The 20701-nt window shown below is 36.6% G+C and overlaps 1 protein-coding gene across 4 annotated transcripts in view; it reads left to right on the top strand.

Moving 5' to 3' along the window:
- Map4k3 (mitogen-activated protein kinase kinase kinase kinase 3) overlaps positions 1-20701 on the top strand; it is a 113378-nt gene that overhangs the window by 32367 nt on the left and 60310 nt on the right. For all 4 annotated transcript variants that reach the window (XR_001235318.1, XR_001235319.1, XM_005390901.2 and 1 more), the window contains exons 4-12: positions 4138-4193; positions 4808-4855; positions 8215-8257; positions 9849-9921; positions 14582-14713; positions 14907-14969; positions 15053-15134; positions 15226-15336; positions 18317-18395. Coding sequence is in view for 2 of the 4 variants with exons in the window: in XM_005390901.2 (XP_005390958.1) it covers positions 4138-4193; positions 4808-4855; positions 8215-8257; positions 9849-9921; positions 14582-14713; positions 14907-14969; positions 15053-15134; positions 15226-15336; positions 18317-18395 (687 nt within the window). In the remaining 2 variants the exon portion in view is untranslated. The remainder of the gene's footprint in view (positions 1-4137; positions 4194-4807; positions 4856-8214; positions 8258-9848; positions 9922-14581; positions 14714-14906; positions 14970-15052; positions 15135-15225; positions 15337-18316; positions 18396-20701) is intronic.

Below are 20701 nucleotides of genomic sequence, written 5' to 3'. Positions count from 1 at the left end.
ATCTCTCTCCTGTAATTACAGTTAGATACATCTTACATCTAGTCCATATCTCATATTTACACTGGTCAACAACTGGATCAGTAGAAGAAATGACAAGTTGTAGTATCCCAGATGTTCTCAAGCATGCGGGCTGGAAACTTTGATGCTCATATAAAACCCCAAGTCCTTTCTTCCTTTGTGTTCATTCTTTTAGCTGTACCCAGATTTCCAGGATGTAGACTTCCTCATGGCAGTGTATACTGCTACTCACACAGTCGTGTGTAAGAAGACATGTTCCTCCCTCTTTGTACATAGCTCCTCTCTCCCGTCTTAATCTTACGCCGTCAGTTATGTGAGAAGTAGTGTAATATCCTGGGGATTTCTGTATTTGGTGAAAGAGAAGCTCTTCCTTTCCGAGAACCCTGGTGCTTCTGAGGGTTTTGTTGCATGCATGCGTGCGTGCGTGCGTGTGTTTTTCAGGTAGATAACAAATTACATTTTCATCTCATGAAAATTTGCCAAAAACATCCATTTCTACAGTGCAATCCTATTTTTTCCTATTATTCCTAAAATATCACTAAACCATTTTATGTTTTATTTTATTGCCCTTAATCCCATGCATATGATTTTATGACTACTTACGATTTTACAAATTTTTACACATTCTTAAAAAAATAAAGTATTAGCATTATCTATTGGTGTATAACAAATGATCCCAAAGTTTGGCATCTTTTCAAACATTTATTATCTCAGTCTGTGGGTCAAGAGTCGAGAATAACTGTACTGGCTGATTCCGACGCATGGTCCCTTGTGAGATTCACTAGGGCTGGAGAATTTACTATCAAGATCGTCTGCCTACATGGCTGTTGGCAAAGGCTTCTGGTCCTTAATGGCTTTTGGTAGGCCGTTCCTTACCGTGTAGATCTTGCCATAGGAAAACTTGAGTGTGTTTGTGTGATAGGGCAGCTGGCATCCCCCAGAGCAAGTGACTCCTGCCAGACCGAACATTCAGGTAGATACCATTTATCTCTAACACTAAAACAAAATTGGTATTTGCTGTTCCAAACCATCTCATTAGCAGAGCATAACTTTGGCCTGGTTACTTGTTATTAGTTACTCATAATCAGGCTTAAACAGATGGGGCTGCATGTCCTACCCTAGAGGCAGGCTCATTCTACCAGTGTATCATCAGAATTCAGCCCAACTGCCGCTGTCAAGGGCGCTGATCTTATTCCCCAAGTGCTCAGAAGCTGGAAGCATCAGACTGTGTGTTATTTAACAGTCACACAGTAAGTGCTCTGTGCTCAGTCATAACACAACCAGATCTCTCAAGGAGATTGCTGGAGTAGCTTGTTTGGATCTAGAAGTAAAGCAAATGAAGCAGTCACCAGTCTGAAGTCATTCCAGAGTAAACTAAGGTGGAAACTACAAGGCCTTTTCCCATGTAATCTCAGAAGTTAGATACTGTCACTTTTGCCAGTGCATTCTTCTGTGCATTCTCTTGTTTAGAAGCAAGTCATGTAAACGCAGCCCACTCTCAGAAGAATGAAGTTCTTGAAGGGAGAAGTATCAAAGAATCTGCATACATTTTTAACTACCATAGCATGGGGAAACTTTTGAATTTGTTTTTTGCCTATAGACTCCTTCTCTTCCTCCCTTTTTTCCTCCAATAGTTCACATTTACTTTTTCTTTGAAGAATTAATATAGAGCCTTTTATTGATACAGCATAATAGGGTGTTTTCACCATTTAATATTGAAAATTTTTTCTTTTTAGTTATACCCTTTAACAACATTACACATTCTGTTTGATGGTAAATTGCTTTCTTAATTCACATATTTAAACTTGAGATCATCTTTAGTGAGACTTTCCAGGGGCATTGGCTTTTGAGGGTATGTCCATGCACCGTTGTCTGCCCAACCCCGACCCCCCAATCTAAGTGACTTCATTGTTTGCAGTATATACATGTGTGAACCCTAAGCCTGAGTGAAGAGGTCTGTGACAATAAGTTCTAAGGGGAGACAATGTCGCTCCTATTTAGATTCCCGTGATAGTCCAAATCCCTAGTCATCTGTGCTTATCTACAGTTTTAATGAAGATGTAGCCCTCTGAGGGCCCTAATTTTATGTGGCCCTGGTTTATGCGGGGGTTTATGTCTTCTCTGCAGGTCCAGGGTCTTAGTCTGTGCCCAGGTAGAGGATTACTAAGCTAGACCTCCTAGTGACAGTTAAGCTAGTCTCTCACAGTTTTACCTGTTTTTTTATTTTACTTTTTGTTTTGGCTCCTAGAAAAGTCTCAATGTTTGTGAGCTTAGCTGAGCCTTTGAAAGTTTATTTTTAAAAAATTTCTTTCCTAGGTGTTATTTTCAGGTTATCTTACTGTTTGTTAGACACAGAAAGCTCAAAGCTCAAGGAAGCCTCTTACTGAGTGAGAGTGGGTTTAAAAACAGAGATTATATGATTTCAGACATTTCATTGTGGCCCTATTCTGAAAAGAATCTCAGTGAAATGGACTTCTTTCCTCTATAGTTGTAAAATACTATAGCTGCTCAACCACAGAACTAAACACGTCTACAAGCTTGTAAGTTTGAATAAATGTGAGTTAGCTGTCTAGCAAAGGAATTCCAGCATTACAGTTTAATTCAGTTGCTACAATAGTTTCTCCCACCTCATGTATTTCTATATTCTAAAGTGATTAAATAGTGAAAAGAGAAAAAATGTTTTTCATAGCGAATAAATGCTGTCTTAGTTCATTTGTGTAGCTGTGACAGAATACCTGGGACTGGGTAATTTATAAGCAACAGAAATTTATTGCTCATAGTCATGCATTGAGGTGTTTCCTGAGAAGTCCAACATCAAGGTGCGAGCAGGTTCTGTGTGTGGTAAAGACCCATTCCTAGGAGATGGCACCATCTAGTTATTCTCAAATGGTGAAAGAGAGGGAGAGGCAAAAAGAGGGTTAAATAATTCCAGTCATAAAAGAGCCTTCCTGGATCTAGTCACTTCCCCAAGGCCCCACATTTTGATACTATCTCAATGAAGATTAAATTTTAGTATGAATTTTGGAGGAAGACATACTCAGACCCTAGCAGTTGTACACATAGGAAATATTAAGCAAATATTACAAAATTAAGATATAGATGGATGGATGGATGGATGGATGGATGGATAGATAGATAGCCATGCTAAAGTGAATGGCCAGATTTCAGAATTATATGTGTGGTGTACACATTCATGTACCAGTGGTCCTTGATTTAGACAATGGTTCAGCTGACACATTCAGTAGAAACCATAGTTTAAATTTTGAATGTTGATGTTTCCCCAGGCTGGCATAATGCTGTACATGGTAAAGACCCATTCCTAAGAGATGGCACCATCTCTTGTACTCTCATGTACCCTCTCACATTGGTGGACAGCGGCAGCAAGCTGCAGCCCCCCTTAGCTGTGCCATCACAGAGTAAGCACCAGCTGTCCACAGCACACTGTGTGTCTAAGCCGTAATGTTCAGCAGGTTAGGCGAATGAAATGCATTTGTAACTTAGGAACTTAGGTTATTTTCATCTTACAATGTGTTTATCAGTAATCCTATTATAAGTTGGGGATTATGTACAAATTACATAAAATCATCTGATAGATTATAGACCAAACCCTTGATCTTGCTTGTTACTGAATAATATTTTGGGTAAGGAAGAGATCTTTACTTTCCAAACTTCTCTATTGATAGAAATTTTTATAATGAATATAAATTAATTGTATAACTATAAAGCTAATGCTTTTAGGGAAAATACTCATTTAATACAAGCCATACTGTATGTTAAATGTCCGTAAAAACTCCCTAAACCTCTTGAGCATTCTGCTAACATTTGGGAGGTGATGTTGGATCAGAGAGGTATGAAAATGAAAATACAATTAATTTCAGGCATCCATTCGTCCCGTAAGTATCGAGCTGCTTTTCTATCCCAGGGACTGTTCTAAATACTAGAAATTCAGCAGTGATTAAATCAAACAAAAAATAAGTAAAAACTTTGCCTGAGTGGAGGTTACATTTTAATAGAATTGTGTAATTAGTAAGTTTTTTACTTAGTAAAATTTATAAAGCTTTGTTATTTACTGAAAAACTTTCATTGATTAATCTTACTAATTCTAATTTTCTTTTATAGTAACTGGACCTCTCTCAGAATTGCAGATAGCATATGTTAGCAGAGAAACACTACAGGTAAACAGATGCTAATTCAAAAGTAATATCTGTTAAATTAAATGTTTAACTATTGGGCATTAAGTAAGGGTAAAATGTTAATAAACAAAGGTAAAATATTCTAGTTTAGTAAACCCTTGAAGACCCAATACATTTTAAGGTATATGATAAACTTGTTTTATATTTATAGGTAATCACTGTGAAGCCTAAATGTGATGATAAAACCTAAAATTGAAGCACTTTGGATTTTTTTGGTATATTTTTATATCCCCATTAATACTGAAGAAAGGGTTGAAAATGGAACGCTGTCATGGGGATTGACAGAGTCAGTGACAGAGTGCTTGCCTAGCATGTGTGAGGCTCTGGGTTCAAGTTCCAGTAGCTCAAAAATAAAAGTTAATTTCATATTGTTTGCAGAGTTTGCTCAGAATTGTCTTAGAAAAATTAGTGGTTCCAAATGAATTTTATCTTTCTCATTTTCTTCATTCAGCTATTAAAGCATATTTATTAAACTAAGTTAATTACTGCTAGAATCTATGTGAGGAATAAAGTGTGGGGAGTGCTACTCAGTTAATTGCTTAAAATCCTCAACTGTTCTCTGTGATCAAATCTTGTTTTTCTTTTTGGAACTCCAGGGATTATATTATCTTCACAGTAAAGGGAAAATGCACAGGGATATAAAGGTAGGCATCATATTTTTTAAACTAATAGCCGCTCTTTTTAAATACTCTGATCAAGAGCAGAATTATTTGGATTATTCTATTTCATAAATTTGTTACCTGAAATATAACATACCACTTTAATAAAGTTGACTGATATCATTAGTAGTTTAATTTTTTTATAGTAGCATTGTTGAGGTACAGTTCACATACCATAAAATTCACCTTTTTAAAGAACACGTGGGATGAGCAAAAGGAGAAAAGGAAGGGGAAAAAAATATGTATATATACACAAGATAGCTAAGATAATTGTGCTACTAATTTCTTTTGGTTTATTGAAAGGAACAGTTAATGCTTAATTGTTTGATCAATTTTGAATGCCTATATCTGGTAATCTGAGCAGCTACTTTAAAGATAACAATATGCAATATAACAAGCATTGTTAATTTCCTATCATGTTTGAAATTCTGTATCGTTTTTATTGTTTTTCTTTTTTAAAAAAAATTCACTGTTTTAATTATGTCACTCAGTGATTAATGTTGCACTAGCGCTTGTCAGCTTATTTGTAGTTAACTATTTGTAAAATGAAGATTAGGTCCATAGCTTCCATCAAATTGTAATTTTTAGTAAAGTTCATACTCAGAGTATGCCAGTAAGCTTTGGCAGTCTTAAGTACTTACGAGTAAAATAACAAAATGGATAAATTAAACCTTGGTATCTTCTGATGGTCTTTCCTTCAGCAGCAGAGGGGAACAGATGCTCTGGCCCTGATGGGGTTAGCTCAGTGGTAAGCTACGTGTAGGGACAGGACTCCTGAGGGTATTTGTAAAGCTGCTACCATCTCCCCAACCTAGATACTTCATGGTTCCATTTTCTTGTCCCTCCTTCCTTGTTAATGCTTCCTTTGATGTCTCTCTTCCTCTTTTATTTCTCTTGAGCGTAAAGTTTCGGAACCTCTTCTAGAGGCAAGCTGAGTGCTCTCTGGGTCTCTGGTGAAATTCACGGGCTCTTTGCATAGAAAATGCCCTTCAGCACGTGCCCTCAAATTTCTTTTGAAAGCTCAGCGGCTCACTGATTATCTGATCAGATCTCTGTTTTAGATATTTTTCATAGGCCACTTAGAAGATGCAACAAAGTTTTGGAGTACAAAGGTAGAAGAACTTATATGAAAACTAATAAATTAGGAAGGTTCTACGTTATTGGCAATTAGATAACCTGAATGGATTGATAAATTCTTGTCAGAAATGAAAGCTGGCATGCATTCCAGGCAAAAAGAACAATTATGAACAATGATACTGTGATTGGAAACTATGAGGCCGTTTTAGAGAGCGTAATATCATACCCTTGAGGAGAAGATAGTGTATGAGAGTAGCAGGGGTTGGAGCTGTCTGCATAGTTTGGTGCTCCACTGTGCAAGGACTTGTGTGCTAGACTTCCGAGTTTGGGTAAATCTGACCATCATACTGCCTCCTCCCTTGTCTTGGCCACCGTTATATTATACCTCACCTGCACTTTGGTAATACCTCCTGACTGGTCAGTGCTCCCATTCCTGAGTGGTAACCAAAGTGATCTTTTAAAATATACCTTGTCACTCTCCTGCCTATATGCCATTAGTCTCCTGTTGCGCTCAGTGTAAAGTCCAGGTGATTTTATCACAGCCTAGAACAGTGGTGGTGAACTTACGGCACCTGTGCCACGGCAGGCTGTCTATATCATCGAAAGCTCTGAAACGTTGGCCATCGCTGGCCTAGGAGGTTAGGTGTGGTCTGGGCCCCGCATTTCTCCAACCTTATCTCACACTCATTCCCCTCCATTTTATTTATTCTGTTCCAGCCAAGTGTGTGTGTGTGTGTGTGTGTGTGTGTGTGTGTGTGTGTGTCTTTTTGAGACAGGGTTTCACTGTGCAGTTCAGTCTGGCCTTGAACTCACCTTGTCCAGGTCCAGGATGACCTCGAACTCACAGCATCCTGCCTTAGCCTTCTGAGTCCTGGGATTATAGGCTTGTGCCACTATGCCCCACTTCCAGCCACTTCACACTGACTGTTCATATAATATTTGAGCTCATTCTGGCCTTAGCTGTTTGTATTTGCTGTTGACTCTTACAGTGTTCTCATCTCAGGTTTGGATGTAGCTCTGTATTCTCATCAAGCTCTGTATTTAATATCACTGCCTTAGGGTGGCCTTTCCCTTTCTTTTCAAAATGCTTCTCTCTGCTGGCTTTGAATCATTTGGTTCATTCATAGATGGATCGATTCATTTTAAGAAATTCTTTCCTTCTTGGGTATAAGTTTTGTAAGACCTGGAACTTACTCTTCACTGTGAGCTCAATAGCATCAGGCTGCTAGTTGCCTGTCAGGAGAGAAATGAAGGGAAGGAAAACAGCATAATGTACGTGTGGCGTGACATAAGCTGTAACTTAGGAAAATTAATGTCAAGCCTAGAGAAAGGCCAACTGAAGTCTGCACAAGTCTTGATAGGTAGGGCATACATAAGTTAAATTTCTGCTCCAGTTTCCTCTCTCTCTTTTCTTTCTGTTCCTCCCATTATCCCCTGGAGCTGTGGTAATATCAGTGGCTATGCATTCGCTTCAGTGATGACATTGAGGAACCGGGAAATCTCCCTTTTTTCTCCCTCTTCCCCTCTTCTGTCGTTTTTTCCCCTTTTGATTGGGGTGGGGGAGGTGGTTTCACCCATTCCCCCCGCCAGGCCAATACTTAATTATTGATGGCAGCTGGGATTAAAGAGCTGCCGGCTCTGGCTTGCTTGCTTCCTTAAAAGTTGCAGAAAAGAAAGGGGCAGAGGCCTGAAATACCACTGGACTAAAATGCTACTGGGTTGTGTTGTTTACTTACTTGATGGCTCTAAACCCTTGGGAAGGCCATTAGGATAGACATTAGGATAGACAGTCTCATGCTCCAAGTGTAGGTACCGTCACACAGCAGCACAAGTGCAGTGATGGTGAGTCTCTAGAAAGGGAGGTTGGTGTTTATTGTTTAACAAGAAATGCTAGTTAAGTTTAAAGGGTAGTACGAGGAACTGAAAATGCCGTCGTGAAGTGATGTTCAGTATAATGGTGCACTGTGATCAGGGAGGAAATAGCATTCAGATGAAAACTTAATGTATCATTTTCATATTAACATTCATATCATGGTAGTAGCAGTTTTTAAAGACCGAATATTTTGTAATTTTGTCAAATTGCCTAGAGAAGTGAAAAGTAAATTTTCTTAAGAATATAATGATTTAACGTTTTAATTGTGCATACGTTCAAGTATTTCTAGGTGTAAGGCTGTGATTATTTAAACATGTGTATTCAGTCTTCTGTATGTCCTGTCTGCTAAAGTGTCTGTCACCTACTTGGACTAAAATGTGTTCTCACTTTCAAGGGAGCTAACATTCTATTAACGGATAACGGTCATGTGAAATTGGGTAAGTAACTGAGAGTTTCGTCACACCTACAAATCTGTTCTCAAATATGATTAAGTTTCTATTTTCTGTTTGCTCTGTCTTTTGTAGGACTAGATTTCCTCTCCTCGGACACTGTATATTTTTAAGTAGAGATGTCTTTGTGGGGCATGTCACCTCTCTGAATCTATACGGTCTCCTTTTCCTTTTCTCTTAAATACAGATAAAAGTCTGTCCTTCACATAAGACAGACTTGCTGCAAAGATACTGTGAAATAATATCTTTAGGACTTCTTTCACCCCCTCCATGCAGGAATGTGACTTCTAGTAAGAAATTTATACAAAATTAACTTGTAACAGAAAAGTAAGATAAAAGTAAAAAATTCCCTAACTCCCCAAATTCTATACTCTTAAAATTTTAAAGCAAAATACAGTGTCACTTACATAATAATGTCATTTAAGTGCTGAATTTTGCTTAATTTCAAATGAATTCATTTTTCATTTTTGTAACTTTTGATCAAATTAGGATTAAAAGAGAATTCAAATTAAGTCTACATTGAAAAGATTAAAACAGTAGTTCCGAGCAGTAGTTTTATTAACAAACTGCTATTAGGTATTAAATAAAGTATTTAATAAAAAATATGAAGTAATTACTTTGAGCTATTTAGGACAAATCAATTAAAAAGTTTATTTTATAAAAAATATGAATAGGGCTGAGGATGTGCCTAGTATGTGCAAGGCCCTGTGTTCAAACCTTAGTTTCAATTGATAAAAGAAAAAAATAAAACTTTTGAACTATAGCCTATCATAGGACGTCTTAGACTAAAAACAATTATCTAATAATCGACATAATAAAGTTTTCCCACGTGACCAGTAAATATGGGAAAAGCACAAAGAGTTAGTCCTGTTCTTTTTAGTTATCAAACTGAAGTCCGATAAACAGATTCTATTAGCATCTTATTATTTTGTGGCTGTGTTTATGTGCTTTGCTTAGACATACTGTATATGCATCTTAGTTAAGGATTTAGAAATCGTTAAATATATTACAAAATACTAGAATTCAACACACGTATTTTTAAAAATAATAACAAATCCCCAGTAGTGATTGATGTTGGCCTTAGAATGTATTGCCATGATAAGATTTTGGGGCTGTTGTGTTTAGGTGTCTTTTCAAGTTACATTGCTTTACCGGCAAACTTATTGGTGTGTTTGATGTTAGTCTCATGACCTTGAGAAGAGTAAATGGAATATACTGCTACATACTTCCAGTGATGTTCCTTCAATTTCAAGTCCTGGAGATTAGAAATTTTATTATTAATAAGTCTGACAGTATTAATTTCTCTCAGCTGTCTCTCATCAAAATTATTTTATCTTGACCTTTGTTATCTGATTCGTATGAGAATATATGGGAATCTACTTGGCTATAATACACACTGCCTTCTTTGGTGATATTTTAATATAGGCCCATCAAAGTTAAAAATTTTAATGTGATGTTTGAGAAGATCTCATATTTCTGTGAAATTAACCTAATGAAAATAATTATTAAAAGTTTCTTCTCATGTTACCTTAAGCAACTTTACTCAGTATCTTATAAATGTTTTTCATTTTTTTAATAGCTGATTTTGGAGTATCTGCACAGATAACAGCTACAATTGCCAAACGGAAGTCTTTCATTGGTACACCATATTGGTAATTGTATTTTCATTGATTTTTAACTTTTGTTTTCATATTGTAATTGATAGAACATTTCCAACAAAAAATAAACACTGAGGAACAAAATTTAAGGCTACATTAAGAAGGTCATCAACTGGTGAAGTGATTTAGGCATGTATTCTTGGGGATAGATTACAGGGCCAAAAAAATATTCCACTGTATCATATTTTATTAAGCTGAAAAGACTGCAAGATTAGAGTAGTTTTCAGGAACAGACTGGCTCTTCTAGAAATCCTGACTCTTGCTCCTACGCATACCACCTGCATTTTCACAGATGTTTTTTAATCTGTCTCTGTATTCTGATCAATCTTTCAACATTACCTTACACATAGTATCCCTCTGCTCAAAGCTTTTTGGCATGTCTTGGCTGACTGCAAGATCAAATGCAGATTTCTCAGCATTTAGAACATTTAGATACCTCCCTAAAGTTTTCTACAGCATAAAGCCTGTCAAACTGCCATTCCTGATTTTGGGGGGTTTTTTGGGGGTTTTTTGTGCGGTTTTTTTTTTGTTTGTTTTTTGTTTTTTTTTTTTTGTCTTTTTGAGACATGGTCATGCTATGCAGTGCAGGCCAGCCTTGAGCTCACTTTGTGGCCCAGGCTGGTCTCAAACTCACAGAGATTCTTCTGTCTTAGCCTCTCAAGTGCTGGGATTAAAGCCATGTGCCACCACGCTCGGCCTGATTTTTGTTTAGTTGGTTTTGCTTTGCTTCACTTGAGGTTTTTTTTCCCTCCTAGTTGAATCCTTTCTGGAACCCCTTCTTCCCCTCTTCCAATCCAGTCTGATATTCTCCATCTCTTTTGCATATCTTTGCCTTGGGAGCTTCAGTTTGGGACTTCCTTTCTTTTTTTTAATTTTTTTTCCAGTACTGGGAATCGAACTCATGACCTCATGCTTGCCAGGCAGGCGCTGTGCCACTGAGCTAAATCCCCAGCACCAGTTTGGGAATTCCTTTCCTGGATTCTAGGTCTTCCTCTTTCGTGATTCACTCTGTTTTGCCTTATTATTTTAATATCCTTCTAGTAAAGGGTGTGTGGGAGTAAAATTTCTGAGACTGTGTATGTCCATCCAGTCTCGCACTTGATTGATAATTTGGGGGCTATGGAATTCTAGGTAGGAAGTTTTGAGGTATTGCTGCAGTGTCTTCCGCTCTCTGATTCTGGTGGGAAGTGTGGTGCTAGCATTGTACATTTTCCTTTGGATGTAACTCTTCCCCCAGATCGTGCCTGGTGTTCTGATGTTCATAACAACGCACTTGAAAAGGCTTTGGGTTTTTTGTTTTATTCAATTTGTACTTGTCATTTGTAATTTTAATCTAGAGGTTTATGTCTTTCAATTCAAGAAAATGATCATATTTTGTTTATAACTTCTTTGCTGTACCTTTGCCTGCTTTTTCTGGAAATCATTAATTATATCATGGGCTACCTGAATTAGTCCATTAATTTTCTGATATTTTCTTTCACTTTAAAAAAAATGTTTTTGTTGGCTTTCTGTAAGAATTCCCTGACTTTTAAGACTCACCTTCCTGATGGAGGCTTTCTTCCCTTCAGTGTTCTATTTCACTTCCCTTCACAGACACTTTCAGGTACAGTGCTGTTCTTGCTTTTGGCCAACCTTAGCTCACTTTTGTTACCTTTTTAACCCTAACTCGTCACTGCGTCGAGGGTTCTTTGAGCATAACTGGACAGCGAGTTCTGTCCCGGGCACCTCAGGTGTGCCCTTCCATTTGCTCCATCAGTTACTACGTGGTTTCCAGTCTTCAGCTGTTCTGCATAAAATACAAAATATACCTCCTGGGTTTTCAAAGATGATACATGTTTATCTTCCTCTCTGTTCTCTGTATTATTTTTATTTAATTTTTGAGAGGACCAAGGGTTTGAAGGGCTATCTTCCATTATTTTTAAGCGCTATTGTGTGTCCTCGATTTGATTTTAAACATCTGGAGCAGCTCTCTCGAGTCTAGCTTGATTCCGGACACATACTCAATACATGTTTGCTGGTGAGAACTGATCTCCACCCCATTTCCAGAGAGTGAAGTCCTATTCTTCGTACAGACGTGGGAAATACTTGGAACCCTGTGAGCTGCGTAAAGTTAATTAACGTAATGCTGTGCTTGCACAGTGCAGGACCTCCCTTTCTATCTAGTGTCATGTCTTTCCCTCCTACACGTAGTGGTGTAGAACCTGCCTTCTGAGGTGACTAGGTTGGCAGTTACTCCATCAGAATAGTCTGCGGAAGTGGGAAATCTAGAAATGAGTACACCTAGACCCTAAATACTTACTTTAAGACCTATGAACTGTGCTCTTAGTTTTGATATAAAAACAAAGGCCTTTTTTTTTTTTTTGGTCTTTTTGAGACAGGGTCTTGCTATGCAGTTCAACTGGCCTTGAGCTCACTTTGTAGCCCAGGCTGGTCTCAAACTTGCAACGATCCTCCTGCCTCAGCCTCCCGAGTGCTGGGATTACAGGCGTGGGCCACCATGCCCGGTGACACAGGTCTTTTCTCTGGCAGCCACATTCACACTGCATCAGCTACGTTTCCTGTTTTCTTGTTGTTATTTTTAGTCAGGGTTATTGCAATATAAATTAAGTGTGACTTTGCCATTATTAAGTGTGCAGTTCTGTGAGTGTTGAGCAGTCAGGGTAAAATAGATGTCCGTCATCAAAAAAGTTTTCCCTTTGTTCCTTTTTAGAAAATCTCCCTCATTCCTTGCCTGTGGTGACTGTGGACCTCATTTGTCTCTGTCGCATTGCCATTTCCTCTCATGTCACAGCAATGGGATCACAGTCTTCTACCTCAGTATTATATTATACAGTTGCCATATTCTTACTAATTTGCTAGAGCTTTTCACTTTGGTTTTAGAAATTTGTCCTTTAACAAATTTTTCTAACGCTTTCACTTTCTATTACAACTTTTTAATCTTCTCAATCAATTTTCATAATAATTAAACTTATTCCCTTTTTAGATATGTTCTGGAAAAGTCAGAGACATTATGTTAAAGTGATGAAAGCATACATTATTATTGTAAATTGCAGCACAATTTATAATAGCGAAATCTTGGAGTCAAGCCTGTATGTCCATGAGCAAATGAATGGGCAAAAAAAATGTAGTATTTATACACAGTGGAGCACTACTCTGCTGTAAAGCAGGATAAATTTGAGTCATTTGTAAGAAAATGCTCATACCTTGTGACTATAATGTTAGATGAAATAAATCAGACATACAAGCTTAAATATCATAGTTTGTACATGAGAGACCCAAAGTACACATAAATTAAAGAGCAAAATAAAAAGAGGTAGTAAGAGCAGCAGATCTTTTGCAGAAGGGAGAGGACCAAGAGATAGAGGGAGGGAGGAGGAAAGACAGGGGAAGGAGATAAAAAAAGAACTAAGATGTGTTTGTGTCCATGTACCAACTCCCCGGGATAAATTTAATCCTTATGCACTACAAATGTGTACTAATAAAATAAAACATAATCATTCAGAAATTCATAGTCACTATGCTGTATTTAAAGAAAACATAAAACGGTACACACGGTAACAAATATACCTGAGATGAATAAGTTCAGAGCTGAACCCAGCTGACTGGCGGGCACATGGCATAACAGGAGTAAAGAGCAGCAGCTGCAGTGCCCCTGTGCTTCGCAGAGGGCCGGGTGCTTCCACTGACGGGGCGGTGGGCAAGGTGCGCCAGAGCGACAACCTGCGTCCAGGGGAGCGCTACCAGCTGGCATCAGTGATGTGATAACCAACACACTTTAAATTTCACTTTTCTTAGCGTAACTTGAATTTTTATAACAGCTCCTTTAAGGTCCTAAAAAGATTTTAGGACCAAACATTTGAAAGTTGAAAGGGTTTTTATTTTTAACTTGACTTTCCTAAAATCATACAAGGAAGATAAATTTGTATTTGTAACGCCACCTATCTAGTCTGCTCTTTTTGTATGGAAGCGTTAGGATGTTTTCAGACTGTCGTTTAGGATTCAGAAGTTTGTTTATACATTTGAAAAATAATCATTTAAATCAACCAAGGTATAAATAGAGTAAGACTATAGCAAGGCTAAAAGAAACCAAAAAGTTACAAAAATTTTGGTAACTTTCCTCTGAATAAACACATTTTTAAACAGTAGCTACTCATTTTTATAACTTTTTTAATGATTATAATAAAACATACCAAAAAAGGTTATATTAAATATAAATTAAATACGTAAAAATTATTAGTGGTCTAAGGAATACTTCTGTGAGGCAGAAACAGTGAGCAGATTGCAGGTTATTGATACAGTGAGGTAGAGCAATAATTCCCCGATAGATCTTGCATATGTATGGAAAAGACATCAGAATGTGTATGAATTTGGGACATGTTGCTTTCTGAGAGTTGTACATTTTTATAAACCCTGTAGTAAGTAGTAGTATAATGAAGTAACAAATGAGGCACCAGTAGAGGCTTGCAATAGAGGATCTTAGGAGCTGTCAGGAGCTTGGAAAAAGTGGATTTTTCAAATATTAAATACTTTTCAGAAACCAAGGCCTAAATAGTCCTTAGATAGTGACTTCTAAATGTGCTTCTGGTGGAAGTGTAAAGGAAAATGAAAAATATGTTAAGTAGAAGTGTTTTCTTTTCTGGAATGTTTCCTTCAGGATGGCCCCAGAAGTTGCAGCTGTTGAAAGGAAAGGAGGGTACAACCAGCTCTGTGATCTCTGGGCGGTGGGAATCACTGCCATCGAGCTTGCTGAGCTTCAGCCGCCCATGTTTGACCTACATCCAATGAGGTCAGTGTGTCTGGATTGAAGAATCCTACCCTTAAATTGAGGGGATTTTCTTTAGTACTAATTATTATGTCATACGTAAGTAATTCTCCTAACCTTGCTTTATCTTACCTGGGAATAAATAGTAGTATAGTTCATATAATATATTAAAATATAAAATATTAAAGTGCTACATAATTATTTGGGTTTTTTTCAGAGCATTATTTCTAATGACAAAAAGCAATTTTCAGCCTCCTAAACTAAAGGATAAAATGAAGTGGTAAGTATTTTTGTGTTACTTATTTTTATTAGATGAGCCCCCAAAAATGAAATTAAAAACATCTAATTTCCATATTTTTTTAGGTCAAATAGTTTTCATCATTTTGTGAAAATGGCTCTTACCAAAAATCCGAAAAAAAGACCTACTGCTGAAAAGTTACTACAGGTATCATTTCTGCCCTGAATATATTTGCTTTTCAAAAGATAAAATGCTGCTTAATCAGATTTCTAATAAGTGTTTTCTGTTTGTTTTATAGCACCCTTTTGTCACACAACCTTTGACTCGGTCGTTAGCAATAGAGCTGCTAGATAAAGTGAATAATCCAGATCATTCCATTTACCATGATTTTGATGATGATGATCCTGAGGTACAAATTGTTTCTACTATGTATACGTGCGTGTGCATGTGTGTGTATGTGTGTGTAAATCAATTTTTGAATTTCTGGGTCTATTCTAAATTTTAAAACTCTTGGAGGGAACAGTTAACTTTGTCCAGGGCTGTCATGTGCTCTATTTATACAGGAGTATTGTCTGAAAATGGCAAAGGCAGAATCTTTTAATCTGTTTGTTAAAATTACTACACTTATTTCAGAGTAGTCATTTTACATAAAGTTGCCCAATAAATCATCCAATGTAAAAGGGAAAATAAGTGGGAAGTATCTAAACAAGATGCTAGAATACACTAAGAATAATTCCTACTTAGTTTTTTCCTCAAAAGAACCTTTTCAGTGTGCTTCATAAATTATTATAGGTTAGTAGAAAGTGTACCAGTCACTGTGGTGAACAAACCTCTAATTGACAACTGTGGCAGTAAAAATGAATCAATACATTTATTAGAGAAAATAAGCCTAATATGCTAGAGGCAGTAATATTAATGGAAATCGCTCTTTTGTTAGCATATTTAACATAGCTAGCATTGTTAATGATTATGGCGCCTATTTATGAAATCTTTCAGAAAACATGGTCAGTCGTCAGATTGTCTTCAGAGAGACAATAAAAACTTCAGAAATACAAATATTTGTCAACTGTATAATTAAACTAGGGAGACTTTGGTTTTGCTTAATTGTTTTTTAAAGCTTAGGTTTTATAAAGTCTTTCATAATTCAGTACACAGGCACCTCCTTACAGGCATCCTCCTTTTCCCCATTCTGTCAGGATTTCTCTCCCACAGTACGTGTGACATTTTGGCCTGTACAGTGCTTGTTATAGGGGACTGCCCTGTGTGTTGTGGGATGTTTGCTAGCATCCCTGGCTTCCTTCCAACATTTGCCAACAGCACCCATTGACTCCTCGTTCTGACAACCAAAAATGTACCCCCGGTAGCACAAGGTGTCTTCTCAGGTACATAATTCACCCAAAGACCAGTGTGCTAACTAGAGTTTATCATATTGTCTATATCTCTCCTTCAGTTGGCACAAACTTTACATTTTCATCTAGCTCCCTTGCAAAGGGCCCATTATTTGTATCTGTGTTATTTAATGATAAAATAATTATAGATCTTTCAGATTATAATAACTTGAATAATGTGAAATGATACATTAGGGCAGGGTTTTATATTTTCAAGAGGTAATAATAGAATTTCAATCTGAAGACATGTAAAGCATTGTTTAAAAAAAGTTGGAGACCATGCATCATTGTGAAAGGTTTCTTTAAATACCATTTATTAGAATGATTAATTCATCATCACATTTTAAAATATCATTTATTGGTGTAATTACAAACTCAGCAGGCCTCCATGACTAATATGCATTGCATTTCTTGAGAATAATGAGAATAGTCATGTTTAGAAATTAAAGCCTTAATTTTTAATTTTTTGAGACTGCATCTGTGTGGTGCTTGTGAAATTACATACTAACGAATGTCTTTCTGTGGAGCCACCTTTTCTAATCGAGATGAAAGGTTTCAGACTCTATTCTACTTATTTCAAATTCTAACAAATGAAATATTATTTTAGAGGAGTGAAATCTTCCTTATTAGCAAACAGATTCTTTAGCGTAACAGCAGACTGTGCCTAACATGCTGCCTACTTTACTTTCAGAGTTGATGTCTTTCATTATCATGAGCTCATTTAGCAGAATCTTGTGGTATTCTTTTCTCCTAAACCTGAAATACATCATTTTTAGCACGGTTTCCGGCGGGGTGGGCAGAAAACAAAAACAACAGTATTTTCTTATGCAGCCATCTGAACCAGTACATGTGAAAGGAAAATTCAGTCGAGTCTTTTGTTCACCTCCATTCTAAATGTTGGACTGTGGTCTTTGAGTACTGGACAGTCCTCCTTTTTATATCAGTTAGCTTCTTGTAACAGGTACTTACTTTGTTCCTGATGTGCTAGAAGTTCCCCTTTCAAAGGGTTTCCTTACACCATATTTTTCAATTCATTCTTTTTCTCTTCTTACAGCCTTTGACAAACACCATATTGAAAACATCCTGAGTGTAACTTTTCTGGTACTCCACTGTCATCACTTTCAACTAATTGGTTTCTATAAATAATTCTGAGGTGTGAAGCACCTTCACAAATTAAAGAGAAAGGGTTGAATATTGACCTGTTTTCTGCTCTTGGGGATTATAATGATATACTATATCTCTAACCCAGAGAAACTGAGATGAAATTAGGAGCATTTTTTTTTTAATGACAGGGAGTGTCTGAAAAACTTAAAATGCTAGAAATTCACACAGACAGAATTATAAGTTAAACAGTTTTCAGCAGTCTTAAATCAGTTCTGGTTCAAATTACGGCAAAAACTGAAATACAAAGCATTATGCTCTGTTATCTATAGGTGAGTATATGTGTATACTTCTTAACGTTACTTAAAAAAAATCTAAATTGAAGAAGTTTTCTTTTTTAAATCAAAGCTATTTGAGTTTAATCATCATTAAATGATAATGCAGGTTGACCTCCAACTCCTGCATTCAAGAAAACTTTCTGCCTTAGCCTCCTGAGTAGCTAGGAGTACAAGGCTGCACTAAATACGCAGTACAGAATTTCTCAGGGTCAGAAAAGAACTGAAGTACTAATGTAGTTTACTAGTTCTTACCAAATGAGTCTAGGCGAGTCCAGTTTTGCGTACACAAATAACTGAATATATTTTTACTTGTATTTCATTTTATATGCTCTCTACTAGTAAAAAAGTGATAAATTAAGTGGATAATTTAAAACAGTTTTCTGTTTATAATTTTTTCTCTTTATAATTAGAACTATTCTGATAGCCTTTTAAAAAACATGTTGTAGAAGTGATATATTTTGTTTTCATTTCTATCAAATATTCTTTCATATTTGAATAATTTGTGGACAGAAGTGTGACAGGATTATATAATGCCATGTATACTGATTGTGTTTTTCTCTAGCCCCTTGTTACTGTACCACATAGAATTCACTCAACAAGTAGAAATGTGAGAGAAGAAAAAACACGTTCAGAAATAAACTGTAAGTACATACTGTATACTATCCATAATTTAATGGTGGAAAATAACTTTTCAAAGTATAATTTAGTTATAATTATTTTTGTTATTTTTTTTCCAAAGTTTTTCTTACTAAATACTGGTAAGCAAAATTAAATCAAGGCTATAAAAATTTGATTTTTCTTATTCCTTTGGGAGAGAAAGGTCTGCAAACTGGCTTAGCATCTGAGTTTCCTGGGACTTTTTTGAGGGGAGACAGGGTCTTGCTATGTAGTTCAGTAGTTGAGGCTGGCCTTGAATTCACTATGTAACCCAGGCTGGCCTCGAACTTGTGGTCATCCCCCAGCCTCAGCCTCCCGAGTACTGGAATTACAGGTGTGCACCACCATGCCCAGTGACATTTTTCTTTTTTATAATTTTCTGTGAGTTAATGATTTTCATCCTGAGAGACCTAGAATATGATATGACCTTATTGAAATTAGGTAATATTACTATCTAAGATAACTACTGTTGTATAATTGTTCTCAACTTTTGGCTACAGTAATAATGAAAATAGTATTTCTCATGCTGTTATTAATTAAGATGCATCCAAGGTTGAACTAAGGACCTTCACACTGAGAAGCCAGGCCACATAAGGAGGGGAACGAGCTATCACCATTGGGGAGAAGACTGAACGGAAATGGGGAGGTGCAGAGGTTTAACTGTGAGGTGGAGTCACACTGAGTTCACCGCAGCTGTGCGTCTCTCAGCTGCTAGCCGGCCTAGAGGCCTTGAGGTTGGGGAACCATTTTAGGAACTGCATCGGGGTGCTGTGTGACCTGTACACTGGAAGTCCTTGAGGGGCCTACACGTGGGACTTCGGCTAAGCCTGTGGTGCATATGAAGTGAATGGGCAGTTTTGTTTGATGGTATCTGAAAAGTAGCAGGCTCCTGAAAGAGCATGGCAGCTTATACAGACGCCTAAGAGCGGGGTCTGAGACTCTGCCAACTACTAGTTGTGTGACTGGGTTAAATTATCTTTGAAGCTCCTCCTGAAACTACATGGTTTAAATTTGCTAATTTCCCCCACAAAAGTATGTTCATGAAAATGACAACCTTAGCATTTGAGCACTTGCTGTTATTTTTGAGTATATAAAAATAATTAAAAGATGTCTTTGTAGTTGATTTAGAAAACTTTGTTCAGTGCTATTGAAAATCTAAATCACTTGTTATCTGATTCTATTTAAAAATTACATTAATTCATTGAAAAGGAAGATTTGTACTAATATCGACTGGAGAAATTTTTATGCCCATATCTTGTACTCTGGGTAACTACTTTAAAGATAACAATATGTAGTGTATTAACTGTTGTTATTCTCTTATTATTTTGTTATGAAATTTTGTTTTACCTTTTTTCTATAAAATAGAAAAAGTAAAAAATTACATTGTCAGGCTCTTTACGGCAAAAGGTTATGTCTGAGTTACTCCTTACTAATTTATGTCAATGATTCACAACTTCTAAGCACATATGCATATGGATGCTCTTTGAGACTACATACTTATACTCCAGTTTTCCTGAGATTCTTGTAAACCCTCCTTTAGGGGTGCAGGTAATTAATGGGATCGTCTTTCCATGTTTGCCAGTATTATGGGTGTCAATATCCTGGTACAAGGAGATAGCAACAGGATTAGAAAAGACTACTTTTAATAATTTGTGGGTTTGATTTTTGAGGCTTTCAAGTCTTACTGCTTTAATGGATGTCTACTTTAGGATATTTTGTAATTACATGTGAGAGATGATACATCAAAAATGCTCCATAATGGTATTATCTATAAAGATGTGCTTGGAAAAGTGATTTATTTTAGTAAGAGCCTGTATTTCTTTTTCATAATATTTTATGTTTACAACTATTTGCTGCCTTTTCATGTAATCAGCCTTTTCTCCTTACTAAACTAAGTGTTCAGGCAGCATGAATAAGAACTTACTCATTTGTAGAAAGGCCGTTACTCTCCCTTTTTTATGAAACCACTTTCCTGAATATGTAAAGCCTTAGTCAAGAAGGAATTGTTCTGAGCCACTTCTTGTCTGCCGTAGTAGAATTAGTTTTGACTCATAGTGGCTATTGAAGAGTTAGAAAATGATAATATTAGAACTGTCCTAGAGAACCTCAGAAGTTTCTTCTGGATATTAAAATATAAATGTAGACGGTAGCTTGGCATATATTTTAGGAGATGGTAAAGGAAACAGGTAAGAACCAATAGACAAATATGGATAGATAGAAGTTTTTGACATTATTAAGAATATAAATAGCATTGCTGACTGAGATGATTTACCAAGTTATTTAAACAGCT

The sequence above is a fragment of the Chinchilla lanigera genome, unplaced genomic scaffold (assembly GCF_000276665.1).
Source record: "Chinchilla lanigera isolate Chin_1 unplaced genomic scaffold, ChiLan1.0 scaffold00040, whole genome shotgun sequence".
NCBI classification, from domain to species: domain Eukaryota; kingdom Metazoa; phylum Chordata; class Mammalia; order Rodentia; family Chinchillidae; genus Chinchilla; species Chinchilla lanigera.
The sequence above is the reverse complement of the archived record's forward strand: the minus strand, read 5'-3'. Positions and strand labels throughout refer to the sequence as shown.